The sequence below is a fragment of the Macaca fascicularis genome, chromosome 4 (genome assembly GCF_037993035.2).
Source record: "Macaca fascicularis isolate 582-1 chromosome 4, T2T-MFA8v1.1".
Lineage (NCBI taxonomy): Eukaryota > Metazoa > Chordata > Mammalia > Primates > Cercopithecidae > Macaca > Macaca fascicularis.
The window spans coordinates 85,690,838-85,708,878 of record NC_088378.1 but is presented as its reverse complement, the minus strand read 5'-3'; the positions used below and the strand labels follow the sequence as shown (position 1 = coordinate 85,708,878).

Genomic DNA, 18,041 nt, shown 5'->3' with positions numbered 1-18,041 from the left:
GTAACATATAACATAACATAAATAAAAATATAGATTCTGAGAAACCTCATACAAAGCGGAAAGTATCTGGGAATCATAGGTGGCTGGTCATAGGATTTTCCTGCATGTGAGTGGAACTCTTAGACATCTGGAAACCTTGCCTGTACCTTCTGTTGTCCACTATCTCAACTGTCTATGGAATTTCCCCCAAATCAGACATGTCATTTCTCTTCCTAAAAGTTGGTGACTACATTTCATTGGGTTTCAAGCGAGAACCTTACCAATTTTTGCAAGGTGTTTAAAGAGGTCTGACAAAGCTCGTTGTTTTTGCATGAGAATGTGCTTGGCTTCTGACCGCTGCTTCTCCTTCTCTGCAGAGGGTTCCACCTTTAAGCTCTGCAGCTCACTCACAGAGGAAATCACTTCACCTGTAAGAGAAAACAAGGTGGGGAGGGGAGACAATAAGAAAATCCCAGGGGTCTGGTAATGTGTTTGTTACCCAACACCAGGGACCTTTTGGAGAACAAAGGCCAAGTATCATTCATCTTTATACCCTGGGTACTTAACATAGTCCCTAGCATTTGGTAAAATCTCATTAAGTGTTTTAACCAAACTGGTCAAGGTGCACGGAAATAGAAAAATAACATACAGGATTTCAAGTCTCTTGACAATAACAACCCAAACAGCAGCAGTCATTCTTTTGTATTTAGGGGTTTTATAATCCATCAAGCAAATGCACTTATTGAGCACCAACTTTGTGCAGTGCATTATACTAGAACTTTATAATCACTTGAAGGAAATTTCAGATTAATGTGTGTTGAGTTTCCACTTATAGCTGGTAGATGGTAAATTCTCTTTTCATGTGCACAACTTCAGAAGCACCTATTTGTAGCTCCATTTTACAGATTTCAAGAAAGGCTCAGTGAGGTCTAGTCACTATCTGAAGGCCATGTGGTTAATGAGTAGATGAGCCAGGACTTGAACACTGGCCCACCTTACTCCAAAGCCCAAGTTCTTTCTATACAGCACCAAGCTGCCTTCCTGAATACACATGGGTACCAATAACACAAGGGTGCCGCCTCCCTGCTGCAGGCAGTGTTATAGGCCGGGTTGTGTCTTCCCTTACCCCTCAATTCACATGTTAAAAGTCCCAACCCCCAGAACTTCAGAATGTGACTATATCTGGAGACAGGGCCTTTAGAAAGGTAATGAAGGTGAAATGAGAATGGGCTCTAATCTAATCTGACTGAAGTCCTTAAAAGAAGAGATTAAGACACAGAACACACAGATGAAGAGTGACCACGGGAGGACACAGTGAGAAGGTGGCCATCTGCAAGCCAAGGAGAGAGGCTTCAGAAGTAATCAACCCTGCTGACACCTTGATCTTGGACTTTTAGCCTCACACTGAAGCCATCCAGTCTGTGGTACTGCATTAAGGCAGCACTACCAGCCAAACATAGGCAGTCACCAGTGAGTACAAGGACACCAAAGACATCAGACTGACAGTGTGGGAGAGTTAGAGGATAAGGGAGGTTTTACATCCCGCAGCACATCCCCTCTCCAGGAGATGCAAATGGATCTGTATTCCACTCACCCCCATCCCCAGGCTTGAGTCACCTTGAGCAACGCTGACAAGTTTTAAAAAAAAGAAGAGCTCCCTGAGATTAGATGCAACCTCATTAAAAGAAAGCCAGCCTCACTGACAGCACACTCGCTGCGGGTGGGGGGTAGATGGGGTGAAGGAGGTAGTCAGAGGCTGCCAGGGGCCCAAACATTCTATAAAATTCTGGGCTCCCTTCCCAGCTATTGCTGTGTTACACTATGAGATCTTGGCTCTCACTTCCTGAGCAAAGACAGCCTGAGAAATGAAACTGCTGTGCCTCTCTGAAGTGAAGAAAGCAAGAAGATGGGGATGAATCCTCCTCAAATGAGACAACTTTTTGACAGTGGGGACAGCTTAGACACTGGGAAATCCACCTCTGTGCCCCTTTACCCGTACCGCCAACCAACAGGAACTAGTATAGACAAGGCTCTCATAAAAGATGGCACAGTGCCAGGTTACATGAGAGGACGATAATGTGAAAATTATGACTGTGTGTTCTCAGTAGGCTCCTGTTTCTGAGCACTGTGGGTTTTTAAGCCCACTTGCTTATTCAATCAAGTGTTCGGCACTACACAGGATATCAAAAAAGAACACAGGTGCCACATTCTCAGCCCTCCTGTGCCACTGGGGAAAACAGAGAGAAAGACCCACCCTTGACCTGGACGCTGGCACCCACCTGTGAACTGATCGAGGCCCTCCACAAGGCGAGGCAGGGGGCTCTCCTTCATGAACGTCAGACACATCTTCCTCATGCGTTTCCTGAGCTTTGGCAAGCGACGTAGAAGCTCCCCTTCGAAGGCGGAAGGAGCAGCGCCTTGACAGCACTCTGGAATTGTGGCCTGTGAGACAAAGGACAGATTAGCCTCACTGCCAAGAATGGCAGGCATCATTTTAACCTGCATGGGAATTAAATTTAACTGTTGCACACACAAACACATCCCTAGTTCAGCAAGTATTAAATTACCACCATGTCCGAAGTCTCATGAGAACAAATATAGCATCACTAAAATTAAAAGAGACATACTGCGGATATTTAGAAAACCATATTACTGCTCCATATGAGATCACTATAACAGAAGGATCCCCATGCCCCTACATCCAGCAATGCTTGCTATGATAGCCACAAGGAGCCTCCAGTTCTGAATTATGAACAGAGTAGAATGAATAATGTCATTGATACCCTCAAGGTGCTGAGCCACTTTGTGTTTCTCAGACACAGTAGCCAGGCGAAACTGGTCCTACTCCTATGACCATTTACCCCTAATTAACAGTTCAAATTTCAGGAATTCAGATTTCTTTCCTTTTTTTTTTGAGACAGGGTCTGGCTTTGTCACCCAGGCTGAAGTGCAGTGACCTGATCTTGGCTCACTACAACCTCTGCCTCCCAAATAGCTGGGACTGCAGGCATGCATCACCACGCCCTGCTATTTTCTGTATTTTTAATTGAGACAGGGTTTTACCATGTTGGCCAGGCTGGTTTTGAACTCCTGGTCTCAAATGATCCGCCTGCCTTGGCTTCCCAAGGTGCTGGGATTACAGGCATGAGCCACCGCACCCCAGACACAGGAATTCAGATATCATATGAAGGGAAGAGCTTTCGTCCGTCAAGGGCATATTTTAGTTTTTTCCTGAACTTCCTATGTTGTCATTACTAGCAAATCAAAATTGTTGATCAGAATGACAGAAGCAGTGAGCTGACAAATACAGTCAAAAGAAAATAAATTTGGTAGCCATATCATATCTCTGCAGCCATCTTATGGCTATATGTTCAGTTTCTATTATGAGTTTTGAACAACTAAAATAACAAAAATAGCTTAAGGACGTTCATTACTCACTCTGTGAACCTCAGGTAGGAAATACAATAAGAAAACAAAACTAATTACTCTTTAAAAAGTAATTTTTTTCTGGAGAGACAGGGTCTCATGTGTTGCCTAGGCTGGTCTCAAACTCCTGGGCTCAAGTGATCCTCCTGCCTCAGCCTCCCAAGGTGCTGGGATTACAGCCGTGAGCCACTACGCCTACCCAGAAATTACTCTCCTGAAGAGTGCCTTCCAATCCTGGAGCTCCCCACACCCAAGGACATGAAGCAGGAACATCCATTCTATAACAGACCTGCTAACTCAAGATTTATCAGTTAAATTTTCAGAAATCTTGCAAGCCAAATCTTAATTGTTGGTTCTTGAAATTTTGCCATAATGGGAGTATTTACACCACAGTAATCAGCATCTGCTATAAACCAGCACATCATGGCACATATTCACACCCTGTGCAGTAGCTTCCTCATGTGGTAGCCCACAGACAGCTTCAATGGCATATTCTTAAACTGACGCTTCAAATCTTTGCTCATAGCAGATGAAATGTTCACAGGTAAAAGCACAATTATTTCTCACAGGCTGACATTAAATTTTAAGCAGCAAGGCCACGTGCGATGACTCACGCCCATAATCCCAGCTCTTTGGGAGGCAGAGGCAGGGAGGATCACTTAAGACTAAAAGTCCGGCCAGCACAGTGGCTCACACCTGTAACCCCAGCACTTTGGGAGGCCAAGGTGGGCGGATCAGGAGATTCAGATCTTCCTGGCTAACATGGTGAAACCGCATCTCTACTAAAAAATACAAAAAATTAGCCAGGCGTGGTGGCAGGAGCCTGAAGTCCCAGCTACTCAGGAGGCTGAGGCAGGAGAATGGCGTGAACCCAGGCGGAGCTTGCAGTGAGCCAAGATCACATCACTGCACTCCAGCCTGGGTGACAGAGCAAGACTCCGTCTCAAAAAAAAAAAAAAAAAAAAAAAAAAAAAAAAGACTAAAAGTTTGAGACCAGCCTGGGCAACAAAGTGAGACCTCATCTCCACAAAAAAAAAAAAAAAAAAAAAAAATTAGCCGGGCATGGTGGCATGTGCCTGTGGTCCCAGCACTCAGGTGGTTGACGTGGAAGGATCATTTGAGCCCAGGAGGTTGAGACTGCAGTCAGCCATAATCATGCCTAGACAACAGCGCGAGACTCTGTCTCAAAAAAAGCAAAAAAAAAAAAAAAAAAAACCTTTTACCAACGAGATCAAGATTTTTTGCCTTATTTTGCAGGGAAGTCAGGCAAACAAATACATACTATATATGTCCAAAGAACAAGATTTCAAAGGCATTTTCTTGTCTAGTACTGAGGCATGCCTTGCACATAACAAACAGATCCCACTTGACCGGCTTGGGAATAAGCCAGCACTGTCCCACAACCAAGTACCTGCCCAGCTGCTGGTCGAGCTAACAGGGTCTCCCTCAGTGCCCTGTTCAGATTCTGAATGGAAGACGCTTCAACTGCAGCTCCATCTGTTGGCCTGGGCAAAAAGTCAGGCTGTTGTTCCTTGTCGCTCTCCACCAGGGATGACCGGCAGGGTTCACTCAGGACTGCTTCAAATTTCTTCATGAATTTAAAGAGGGTCCTGTCCCCAGGTAATCACAGAGATAAGAAGAAAAAAACTGGATTAGCAAGTGAAGAAATATAAAAAATACATGATCATGCATGCATACATAATTTAATACCCTGTACCTTTTATATACAGTGATCTCCTTAAATATTAATAGTTGTTTTATTTTTAAGAGAAAAAGTATGGCAGTTATTGTTATCCTCCTTTTCTAGAAGAGAAACTAAAGCCAGAAAGAATGGGATTGCTTTGCTCAAAGTATACAGCTAGTGGGTGGCAGAAGACTTGAGACATAGCCTGCTTTGTCTCAAGGCACACCAATCCTTACTGCAGGTAGACTTTGCTCAGAGAAGAAGAGGGTGGTGTTGAAAGCAACATCAAAACAATCAAAGTGTTATTTTTTGAGAAGTTTAACACACTTAATATTAAGTCAGGTTATGGTAACTATGTAGTCTTGCTCCCAACCACACAAAATTCTATTTTGGTTGTCCCCAGTTTTAAAAGACAGATTACCTGTGTGTCTTTTCTACAGATTGTTTAATGGACCAGAAGCTGACATCATTCCACCTGGAAATCTTAACAAATTCCTGTAAGATAAATGATGTTCAAGAAATGGCTTTATAAAGCTACTGTCATTTTGTTTCTTTCTAGATTTCTGTTCAGCAAAGACCAGAGCCCACTCTATCCCAAACACAGGACTGTGTGTTAGTGAACAAGTAAAACAAGTCTAAAAAAGAAACCATGGGCCAGGTGTGGTGGCTCACACCTGTAATTCCAGCACTTTGGGAGGCCACAGTGGGCAGATCACAAGATCAGGAGATTGAGACCATCCTGGCCAACATGGTGAAACCCCGTCTCTACTAAAAATAGAAAAAACAGCCGGGCTTGGTGGCATGCGCCTGTAATCCCAGCTACTCAGGAGGCTGAGGCAGAAGAATTGCTTGAACCCAGGAGGCAGAGGCTGCAGTGAGTTGAGATCGTGCCACTGCACTCCTGCCTAGGCAACAGAGCGAGACTCGGTCTCAAAAAACAAAAACAACACGTTTTGGTCTCAAAGTGATTTAAAAAAAAAAAAAAAAAAAGAGTGCTACTACAGTCACTAAGTCACCTGACATATACTCCAGCTTAGGAACCGCCAAGTTAGTCATGTCCCTGTACCATGGTTGGTTCCACAACCACTGGGAATATCAAAAAGAGAAGTCCCTCCTTCCTCCGTGGTAATTCAATGGTGTGTGGACCAGCACGCCATGGCATAGCTCTGAGCTGGGAGACAGGCCTGGGCAAGACCAGGGGAGCACAAACAGATTTCTGTGGCAGTTCTCTGAGGAGGCTCTGACTGGCCACTCCACCAATCCCTCACACACACTGCAGGTGACAAAAAAAGTCAATGCCACCGATGTATATATTGCCATCCTCCCTAGCAGTCAGTGGCAATGCTTTCCTGTATTCCCCTAGGTCCCTGCCTCAGTGTTAAATGGACAACAGGGTTAACGAAAGAGAATTTGCTGATTTTGTCCTCCCAAGAGTGATCACGACAGCTGTTCATCTTACTTTAAGTTCTTTTTCTAGGGGGGAACGAAGTTCCACAATTTTGGCCTGGACCCGGTCAAAGAATTGCTTGTAATAATGGTACAAATTCCATAGAACACTGCAAAGTGAATCTGGAAGAAATGAAAAGGAAACAAAAACACCACACTTGCTGCATGTGCTACTGGTGCCAGCTGTGGCCTTCATATTTCAGTGATGATCCTTCCTCATTACTCTCTATGCCATGAGATTACACTGAGTTTCACAGGCATGTTACTTAGGGATCCTGTCTGAGTTTAGCATTTCCCAGAGATGCAGGCTGTCAATACTCCCCTATTTTTCACTTCGGCTTATAACAGATGATTTTCGCACTTTTTTTCTTGAAGATGATGTACTCCTAGGTTCTTCTAAAATCACAATGTCAAATTCTTTCTGTGAATCTTATTGTAAAATCAGCAGAAACTGAGCTTTTTTTAAAAGATGGCATATTAAGCAGTTCACCTCATATGCTCATTCATGTACAATCTATACTCATCTTGTAGTGAGACTTTTATCCCAATTGCTGTGGTCAGGGACAGTACTTGACAGTGGGCAGTTTTATGTGCAGTTCCTTGATGGTTGGCAGTGCTTTCACTGGATGAAAGAAACTAATAATGGCCTGGATCAAGCAGCAGCTTAGCAGGACATTTAGTGTCTAGACAGAGAGATGTGCTGCCTCAACATGCTAGGTCCTGAGATCTTCACCTGGCAATTTACTTCTGCCAGAGCTCACTAGTCATCTGCACCTCATTTTGAATGTTCTTCTCTATATCGAATGTGAATTGCATTAAACATAACTGTGTCTTATTTAAAACCTAGAGTGCAATGAGGCACCTGTCTCATGTAGAAAATTCAAAGCCTAACTCATTTTAGTAATGCAATGTCAAAGGAAAGGAAAAAAAAAATCCTCACCCTTTCCTTCAACCTGTGGCATCAGCAAGACGTGACAATGGAAAACCAGTAACATCTGAAGTCGCACATGGAACTCTCCCAGCGAGGATCCTTCAATAAATGCTTGTAACGTGCTGACCAACAACATCAAGGTCATCTGTTTGTCATCTTTAAAAATTCAAAGAGGAAAATATATATGTTCCTTCGACCTTGACTCCCTATTCCTAACGTGCATGCAATCTATTTGGGATACTATGGATGGCCAAGAGGTAGACATCACAATGTGAAACTCTCAAGCAAGGACCATGGCTAAGTTCTAAGCTGATTTAAAAGTAGCAGGCCAGGTGTGGTGGCTCATGCCTGTAATCCCAGCACTCTGGGAGGCCAAGGCAGGCAGATCATTTGAGGTAAGGAGTTCAAAACCAGCCTGGCCAACATGGTGAAACCTCGTCTCTACTAAAAATACAAAAATTAGCCAGGCATGGTGGTGGGCACCAGTAATCCCAGCTACTCAGGATGCTGAAGTAGGAGAGAATCGCTTGGGCCTGGGAGGCGGAGGTTGCAGTGAGATGAGATGGCACCACTGTACTCCAGCCTGGGCAACAGAGCAAGACAAAAATAAATAAATATAAACAAAAGTAGCAGCTGCACACAGGGCATATGTTAAATGCACTCACAGCAAATTATGAAAATGAATTATAAGATGCTTGTCACAAGTATAAAAAAAAAAGACTGTTCATTCAAGCATATTGGCTACTACCTACCAAAAAGTCAACTTTCAGTTTGACTTCTATCATGAACATAGAGAAGAAGGAAACCTTATCATATGACTGGTTCTCTAGACTTTTGGAGAAGACATTTAAACCTCTCAGACTTTTGTTACTATTCTCTCAGTTAGACAAGCACGATTTACAGTTTTCTTGGCTGACCTCTCAGAAATATCATGAAGTCAAATGGGAGGCATTCCCATGAAAGCAATGTAGCAGGAGAAGCGGGAGCAGGAAAATGTTACACTTTACAGCACTCCATTTAGCTGGGAAGCTCTAAGTGGGCAGGAAATGTATTGCCAGGCATTACCTTCCTGTTCTTCTGTTTGTTCCTGCATGTGCTTCTCAAGCATTTGATAGATGGAGAACCAGTGCTTGGTCGATTTCTCAGTGTGGCGCTTCATAGTATTATCCAAACTCATGGACCAGCAGCTGAAACGAGAAGAAGCCAAGGAGGCATTTAGGGAAACCCATTTGAAATATCTGACACCAGAGATGCAGAGGCTACATGCTCACTATCCTCTCCTCCCAAATGGAGATTGGAGGAGCCACCCAGTTTCCTCCCTCAAGAATATATGCTGTTGTCTGGACTGTATTCAGGTGATTTTAATGCCCTACTGTTAACGCTGTGATTAATAACTGAAAAGCACATTCTGTAGCTGTAATACTATATAAATCCTGAAGAAATTTAAACTAGCAAAAAACAAAAGCCCTTACAACCTAAGTTTAGGAGAGGGAAGGAGAGTCACTTACTTCAGCTCCAGTTTACGCCACCGAATGATCATCTGACTGATCAAATCAAGATGTTTCCGCAAAGACAAAGTTCGACTTGCATTTTCCTCCCAATCCTAAAGAAACAAAGATAAAATTTACTATGGACATTATTCAATGCCATAATCACCTCCTCCCTCAAGAACATCTTGAACTTTGCTTGACTGAAGACTACTGGGCCCTTAAACAACTTGTACCAATTGCAGGAATGAATTTACAGTGTATCCAGCTTCAAGTTCTTTCTGTTCACATGACAGAACTCCATCAGAGCCAAGTTTAGAGGCTGGCAAAAAAGCAGTGTTTACAGACTGGAGTCTGAATTTGTGCTGTTTGCTATCTGACCTAGAAGAAAGACATGTGGCCCTTTCCTGTCCAATGGGGAGGCAACAGCTAACTCAGAGGCTATGAGGGCACTGAAGGGGATAGTGTATGTGGGCACTCAGTTGGACTGAAGGCCCACCTGGAAGGCCGGAAGGAGTGTACCCTCATTACCGGTGGATACTGCATCCCACTGGATAAAAGGCAAGGCAGCTAACCCTCACCACAGGGGCAACGGCCTCACTGGCAATGATCTCACCCCATGCCAGAAAAACCAAGGATGTTTATCTTTTTCCAGCTCAAACTATAATTTTCTGTCTAACAACAAAGGTGCCACAAGATACATCTTTTGCCAACTGACCACCAACAAAAATGAGGAAGAGAGGGATTAGCTCACCTGTGCCTTTGCCAGAAGGATCTCTAAGCCATTCAGGAACTTTGAGATGGGACTGGAAAGTGGGAAACTACGAATTCTGTCCACTACAACCAGGAGCTGCAGAAATAAAGATTTGGGTATCTCAGTAGGAATACCAGTGATCCAAAGTCACAGGGTACTGAAGAGAGTCCTGACCAGACGTTTCCCCACAATTCTCTACTTTTAGAACACCTCTGAATAAACAGAGCAACATGGCAACATTTTATTATGTGGTCAGCAACTCCTAACCAACAAATAAAATTAACAGAATCCCCAAACATCATTTATAAAAGAGAAATACAAAACTGGTATGTTCATCCTACAGTTAGTAAGTAGCATCTCATTGAACTGCAGTTCTTTAAGCTTTTGTTTATACGTATGCATGTGCAAGTGGGTGCCCCCAGGGATAATGGTGAGGCTGCATCCTCCTTGCAGATTCAGTACTGTGAGCATTCCTTCCTCAACAGCTGCCCTACCTGTTCAAGCGCTGGGTGTTCTGGCCAGTCCCGCAGCAAGTGACTGACAGCCTCTGAGAAACCTTGAAGCACAGGTTGACACTGCCGGGCTTCTGGAACATTGGGATGCTGGTAGAAGTCATAGGGCCCATCAGGTTTCACCATCAGGTCTGAAGGTACCTCCCCAAAGAGTGTGTTATGGGAGAGGGTGCAGGCCAAAAGTTGGCTTCCCAAGAGTCGGTCATTCAGTTCAACTCCTGTGAAGTTAACATCATGGTAAAGTCAATGAACTCAGTAAGTTGATCCATCAGCATGTCAAAAAGATGTCAGCAACGTGGCCAGGCACAGTGGCTCACGTCTGTAATTCTAGCACTTTGGGAGGCCGAGACAGGTAGATTGCTTGAGGCCAGGAGTTTGAGACCATCCTGGCCAACATGGTGAAACCTCATTTCTACTGAAAATACAAACATTAACCAGACAGGCTTGTGCCTGTAATCCCAATTTCTTGGGAAGCTGAGGCACAAGAATTGCTTGAACCTGGGAGGCAGAGGTTGCAGTGAGCTGAGATTGTGCCACTGCACTCCAGCCTGAGCAACAGAGCAAGACTCTGTCTCAAAAAAATAAATAAATAAATAATCAGCAACAATGAACTAATTGGGGACTGATGAATGCTATTCTCCCCCAAAGCAATACCGGCCTAGAGAACTGTAATCCTAATACCATGGTAGCTACCTGAAGCTCTCAAGTTTCTAGAATACACAAAGGAAGTCAGAAACTGCCTAGGTATAAACAAAATGGTGTAGGGGTTAATTCACTGCATCCAAATTCCCAGTTTTTATACCTATTCTAGGGAAACAGAAAGGAAACTTAAAGCCTCCTTCCTACTTGTATGAAATAATGCCATGAAATCATGTAGGAAACTGCACTGAACCAACTATTAAACCATATTCCACGAGACTGGTTGCTCCCAGGTATATATTATTTCATTTGAAAAGCACTAACGCTATTTGACAGAAAGCAGAAATAATGCTAAGGAAAACACACACACACACTTAAATTAAGTCCTTATCCTTATTAATCCCTTCCCCCAAAGGATCGAAACAATAAAAATCCATCTTTTTCTTGACCCATTTGTACACTCATGAAAATCTATCTTACTACAGAATCCTAAATCAATTTTCTTGAATCAGCTTAAGTTCTTTAAGCCAAGGAAACTCCAATAAGGAATTATGCGAAAACAGGAAATTCGTGAGTGCGATTGTTATAGAAGTAGCAACAGCATCTATTTGCATTTGCTTTGATTTCCCAACTGCATAACAAAAGTAAATTACTATACCCATCAGGGGGTAGAAGTGTGTCACAAGCGATGCCCCAGTCTGATAGCAAGACAGAAACAGGCTGAGGTAATGCTTTGCTTCATGTGGCGGCAGAGTCTGTTGATACCAGAGGGATCGAGCAAAGTTGAGACATAACTGCTGGTGTATCAGCATTACCGCCTGCATTGAATTCTGTGAGAGGAGAGCTGGATTTGTGGCTGCTTCCTCTTCTTGCCCATCTGAAGTTCCTTTGTTCTCCTCTAACGTTGGCTGTACCAAAATATCTGCAAAGTCCTATAAATAGCATTAGAGCAATTGAACTTTTAAAAATCAGAATCTACTTCTAATCAGACTAAAAGGAAGAAAGAAAAAAACATAAGAATGATTGAGAAAATGAAATAGGACTAATATATGTATTAAAATATATTTTAAAAGACTACAGGCTGGGCACAGTGGCTCACACCTGTAATCCCCGTGCTTTGGGAGGCCGAGGCGGGAGGATCACTTGAGGTCAGGAGTTTGAGACAGCCTGGGCGAAATACTGAGACCCTGTCTCTGTAAAAAATATAAAAACTGGCAGGGTGTGGTAGCATGCGCATGCAGTCATAGCTACTTGGGAGGATTGTTTGAGCCCAGGAGTTTGAAGCTGCAGTGAGCTATGATTGCACCACTGCACTCCAGCCTGGGTGATAGAGCAAGACCCAGTCTCTAAAATACATACATACAGAGAGACAGAAAGAGAGAGAGAAAGCCATCAGAGGGAATGTATATGGCATCAAGGGAATTCATTCCAAAACAAACCCTGCCACCACTGTCCTACCTTTTCATGCAGGGGGAACTGTTTTCTGAACTCCCGTTCTTCCTCCTCCTCTTCGCTCAGGGTTGTCCTAGAATTCCTGCTCCTGTATCTATATAGGCTGCTTTCCTGCTCAGCCTTCTCTTGGGCTATGCGTTCCTGCTCATCCCACTCATTGATGATTTCCTGAAAGTCACATAGACAGAAGCTGAGCTTTCCTTGCTGAGGCACTCACAAAGGGAAGATTTGCTATTAATTTCTTGTGAAAATGAAAGTATCATAACTCAAAAACAAATAAAAGCCAACATCCAAGAACTAAATTCCATGTAATAAAGAGCAAATGGGTTTTGTTTTCCAAGTGTGTAGCCTCAGCAACCAGTTTCCTAAATTCCCCCTGCTGTGTCATTGTAATTTTGAAGGTGTAAAACTTGCCACAGTACAGCTAATGGGAACTTCCTGTCAAGAGATAAAGGTGCCTTGTAACAAGGACCGACTCAGGGTTGGCCATGAGAGGGCTGTGGTTCAGACAGCACTTGGATGGCACCCCAAGGAGCTGGCCAAGGGGTTCAGAAAAGAAACACTTAGACTAGGGACTGGGTGGTCAAAGGGCACCAATCAGGCAAAACTGGAATGTGTCTTACCAGACACTTCTGAAATTCCCTACCACTTCTAAGATTTTAGATCTTTAAACTGGCAAAAACTGTAAATTAAAGAACCATCCAGTACTGCTGAGGTTGAGGAAATAAGCACCCACCATCTAGGAAGGTAATTTGCATTTAAAGCCTAAGAAGTGTGTTTAGTCTTTGTCCCAGCAATCCTGAGCTCTAAAATTTCTATCCAAATATATAGCTGTGAGACTATTTACTGTGGCATTGGGTTTTTTTTTTTAATTTTGGGGGGGGCGGGGCAAAATAGTAAAAAGTATAAAAAAGTATATACAAATGTAAATGTTCAATGATAGGAAAATAGTTAAATTACTTGTGGCATAAACATACAATAGAATACTTGGCAGTCACTAAATATGAAGCAGGTGAAGAATACAGAATAACAGAAAAATAATCACTATACATGAAGTTTTTAAAACCAAATAGAGTTATCAAATAGAATAAACTTTATTAGTGGTTTGTTGTACATTTTGTGGCAATTTAAGGACATGTCTCAGGGGCTTGGCGGGGGATTAGAATCTACCTCAACTGGAGCAACTCTTTTTTTCTGTCAATTATGCTAAGATTTGTATTTTTTAAAAGCTGCTGCTACTAAAAAAAAAAAATTTGTAAGCCACTGGAACAAATTTTTAAAAATTTAGAGTGTCATAGACATACAGCTACAGGTAAATAATAGTATATATACACACACACAAGCAAGCCTGGAATGGGATACCTGATATGTTAGCACCATTTATACCGCTTTAAGTGGTAGGATCATTAGAAATTTTAGTATTCTCTTAATTGCATACAATGAGAGCAAATTACTTTTATTAATAAGGGAACATCTTAATGCAAGTTGACATAAGTATCTGGCAAAATTACCATCAACAAAGTCAAAAGACAACTGACAAACTGGGAGAAAACATGTGTAGTGTATAAAAAAGGGTGCTCTCATTTTTTTTTTTTAATCTCTTAAAAATTGAGAGGCAAAGGTCCCCAAACACGATAGGTAAACAGAGAAAAAGAAGGAACAGAACACAGAATGCCCAAGCCCCAATGACACTACCTGTGCATCTACTAGGCATGCTAATGTCCTGCAGGCTGCCCTGCTATGAACCTGACTCTCTGCAGGAGGGAGGGCAGGGCAGGCCTCCCAGAGATGGCTCACCTGACACACATGTCTGAAGAGCTGCAGGGCCCTCTGGTCCAACTCTCCCTTGCATAACACATGGGAGCGCAGGTAAAGGAGAGCATTCATCAGCAGCTGCTCCCGAGTGGGACAGGCTTTCTGGCCCTTGCCTTCCAGCTCCTTTCCTCCTGAGCACTTGATGATTAGCTTCCCAAGGCCTCGTAGAACCTCCTCAGATTTCACAGAGCACAAAGTGTCTGCATGAGCATAGTAAGTGGGGAAGGTGGGGCCCACCGATGGGAAAGCCAGCAAGGCTGTGGCCAGGGTCCCCAGCCTGTCTGCACCAACCATACTGCTGTAGAGTGAGGTGTGGAGCTCATAGGCCACCAGCCTCATGCCATGTTGTAACTGCAATATGGATGCCTGCAGTGGGCTCACGGCATCTGGATAGAAGGTGTACTCCTCTGCCAGCCGCTTCCGGAACTGGTGGTGTGACTGCTGCCAAGAGGCCTCCTCCTTTAGAAGGCTGTGGGCTACTTGGGCAGACCGTGGCCCATCCATGTGGAGGGCCTGCAGGAGCCGTGTGAGCAGATCCTGAACGGCAGGGGCCTTGGCGATACTAGTGACGTAGTGGTGGATCTCCTGCACCAGGGACTCGTAAGCAGGCAGCTGGGGTCTGAAGGCCTGTTTCTTCAACAGGTGACAGGTTAAATTATCCAGCCGATCCATCCTTTGGCGCAGCAGCCTAAAGGGAAATTAACACAATATGCAAATTATGTCAGAAGAAGAGCAGCAAATCTAGATTGGATCCTCAGCTAGGAAAACAGAAGGAAGAAATATCAGCTGCTGCTAAATAGTATTTGTAATATCATCAGTATTTGTATTATTATCAGTTGTGATAATAATACCGACAATTAGTTAATGAAAATAACAATTACATAGCAGTTACTGTGTCATGTATGTTGCTGGTGCTCAGATGCATATCTTACTGACGCCTCATCATGACTCACTGGAGTAGATAACTACAATTATTCTTCTTATGCTGATATGGGACACTGAGATGTAAGGCATTAAGTGATCTACCCAACGTGTAAAACCAAAGGTCAGGAGTAGGACTGGAACTCAGAACCTACTGGACTATACAGGCTGAGCATCCCAAATCCAAATATCCAAAATGCGCCCAACTTTTTGACTGCCAGTCAATATGACACTTAAAGAAAATGCTCATTAGAATATTTTGGATTCCAGATTGTCAGACCTGGCATGCTCAACTGGTATAAATATTCTAAAATCTGAAGAAAAAAACAAACCCCAAATCCAAAACACTTCTGGTCCCAGGCATTTTGGATAAGGAATCCCCAACCCGTATCGTATTTCCTAATAACAGACCTATAGCCAAGAATAGCAGAGAAATATAGTGCATACCATCACATCCCACTTCTTCTATGCTGAGACTAAGTTTTGGCTTCAAACATCTTAGTCCCATGCGAACACACGCCTTGAATAGCCCCCCTCCCCTCCTTTCACAAGGCATATATTTTTCCTGACTATAAACAAGGGTTTGGGATCTAATTACTAATGTAGTTTAGAGGTGTATATTATCACTTCTACTCACACCATAATTACATTGCAAAGGTCAACTCCATCAAAAGGACAGTCAATAATCCCCGAAACAAATAATCACTTTGCTGTGTTACCTGACGTGAGGATGAGAGTAGCTGACAACGACTTCATCTTCCAGGTCTCTTCCAGTCTGCAGCTGGGATGACAGGTTCCGGGTCTTCCATTCACACTGCAGTTGGTGTAACTAATGGAAAAGAGAGAAACTAGTCCACTGTGTCCCAGCTATGACCATGCACATGAGGACAATGTTCTGGGGACATGTAGAGGAACAAGATGGAAGGAATCTGGGTTCCTGAATGACCCAAGGAGAGGTGGCTCTGCTCCATTAATCTAGACCATTCACATCAGAGTTGTGAGGGGAAAGAAACAATCTTATTTACACCAATGAATTTTTCAGTCTCTCTGCTATAAGAGCTTAGCCTTCACTACAACTAATATAATTTTCCTTCTTCAAAATATGTACTAACGTACCATTATCTTAATGTATTTAGTTCCTGAACTTGGTTCAAAACTTCAAATAGCAAGAGATACCACATTACCCAAATCAACTTGATTCTTTTTTAAGACAGGTTCTCAGCCTGTAGCCCAGATGGAGTGCAGTGGTGCAATCATGGCTCACCAAACCCTTGACCCCCCACCGCCCAGGCTCAAGTGATCATCCTGCTTTAGCCTTGGGAGTAGCTGGTACTACAAACACATGCCACCACACCCAGCTTTTTTTGTTTTGCTTTTTTTGTAGACAGGGATCTTACTATGTTGTTGCCCAGTTAGTCTCGAACTCCTGGGCTCAAGTGCTCCTCCCACTTCAGCCCCTCAAAGTGCTGCGATTACAGGGTGAGGCCACCACATCTAGCCTCTACTTGATTCTTGAGTTTTGAATAGCAAGCACCCATAAGTTCAAAATTCCTAGGACACAGGGATACTATATTCTATCTAAAGAAATATCCAAATCCAGCTCCTTTCCTCCTGAGCACTTGATGATTAGCTTCCCAAGACCTCGTAGAACCTCCTCAGATTTCACAAGAGCACAAAGTGTCTCTCACAGAGCACAGGCATGGTGGCTCACGCCTGTAATCCCACCACTTTGGGAGGCCAAGGTGGGTGGATCACTTGAGGTCAGGAGTTCAAGACCAGCCTGGCCAAGATGGTGAAACCTCGTCCCTACTAAAAATACAAAAATTAGCCAGGCGTGGTGGCAGGTTCTTGTAATCCCAGCTACTCGGAAGGCTGAAGCAGAGAATTGCTTGAACCCAGGAGGCGAAGGTTACAGTGAGCCGAGATCGTGCCACTGCACTCCTGCCTGGACGACAAAGCCAGGCTCCGTTTCAAAAACAAACAAACAAACTGAAACAAAAACCCAAATACCCAAAACTGAGCTCAGGTAGAGAGAGTCCAGAGACAGTGAGAGATGCCACTATTTCTGACAATGGCTCGGGTTTTCTACCTGCCCTCTGCCCATTGCACCTATTGGCAGAGACCTCAGAACCTTAGGAAGGGCTCCTCCCAGAGCCTGAGTATAGTCAGGGGAACTCTCAAAGGGGAAAATACAGTCTCTCAAACAGACTCGTGGGAAGTCACAAGGCAGCTTATGCAATATCATGCTTCTGATGATCTGAGCACCCAAGAGGGAATAAAAGGAGTAATACAATAAGCAAACCCAGCACGTCAGGGAAGGAGCCAATGCTCCAAACTCTTGCCTTCCATACCTCTTCCTTGGCATAATTGAGCTTGTACTCCCTCTTCACCGCAGGGTCAAAGCGTGCCTGGGGAAGCCACGTCTGAATTTGGAGCAAGCCAAGGCTCACCCAGAGGCTCCCACGCTGGGCTGGCTCAGGCAGGCTCCTCTTACTCTCCCCTTCACCAAAAAGGTGGTGCAGGGAGGTGAGCAATTGGCAGATCAGTTCCTTGGGCAGCGCCTCCTGACCAGCCAGGTCCCCAAGTGTCTGGCCCACATGCTGGAAGGCCTGGCTGCTCCCAAGCAGCAGCTGCTCACAGTTCTGCATGTACTCCTGCCGCCGGGACTCTGGTAGCAGCTCTACTAGGCCTGCCAGGTGCCGGAACAGCACCTGCCCCTGGAGTTGGGAATCCGTGCGTCTGTGGGGACAATAAGAAAGCAGTGAAAGGTTTGCAATGTATCAAAAAGCATTCCTTTTCATATACTATAATTCTCTCAAGAAATGATAACCACAGAACGCAGCATCAATATGTGGAGGTGAATTTCTGTTCTCACATGGTCTTATTTGGTTTACTAAGTTCACCCTCTTGATCACAATACGCTTAAAACTGACAGACGAACCAGCCAGCTCATGGTAGCCTGAAAACATGCTGATTCAGGCAGAAAATACCCTCA

At 43.9% G+C, this 18,041-nt stretch overlaps 1 protein-coding gene across 3 annotated transcripts in view; it reads right to left on the bottom strand.

Annotated features, from left to right (window-relative positions):
• Window positions 1–18,041, bottom strand: part of MDN1 (midasin AAA ATPase 1) — a 184,685-nt gene that overhangs the window by 35,731 nt on the left and 130,913 nt on the right. For all 3 annotated transcript variants that reach the window (XM_015449074.3, XM_015449075.3, XM_074037463.1), the window contains 15 exons: window positions 17,398–17,785; window positions 15,766–15,875; window positions 14,108–14,813; window positions 12,317–12,478; window positions 11,517–11,790; window positions 10,202–10,437; window positions 9,708–9,803; window positions 8,975–9,069; window positions 8,532–8,653; window positions 7,476–7,622; window positions 6,549–6,658; window positions 5,511–5,584; window positions 4,817–5,015; window positions 2,259–2,421; window positions 261–407 (listed from right to left, as the gene is read on the bottom strand). In XM_015449074.3, coding sequence (XP_015304560.3) covers window positions 261–407; window positions 2,259–2,421; window positions 4,817–5,015; window positions 5,511–5,584; window positions 6,549–6,658; window positions 7,476–7,622; window positions 8,532–8,653; window positions 8,975–9,069; window positions 9,708–9,803; window positions 10,202–10,437; window positions 11,517–11,790; window positions 12,317–12,478; window positions 14,108–14,813; window positions 15,766–15,875; window positions 17,398–17,785 — 3,029 coding nt within the window. The remainder of the gene's footprint in view (window positions 1–260; window positions 408–2,258; window positions 2,422–4,816; window positions 5,016–5,510; window positions 5,585–6,548; window positions 6,659–7,475; window positions 7,623–8,531; window positions 8,654–8,974; window positions 9,070–9,707; window positions 9,804–10,201; window positions 10,438–11,516; window positions 11,791–12,316; window positions 12,479–14,107; window positions 14,814–15,765; window positions 15,876–17,397; window positions 17,786–18,041) is intronic.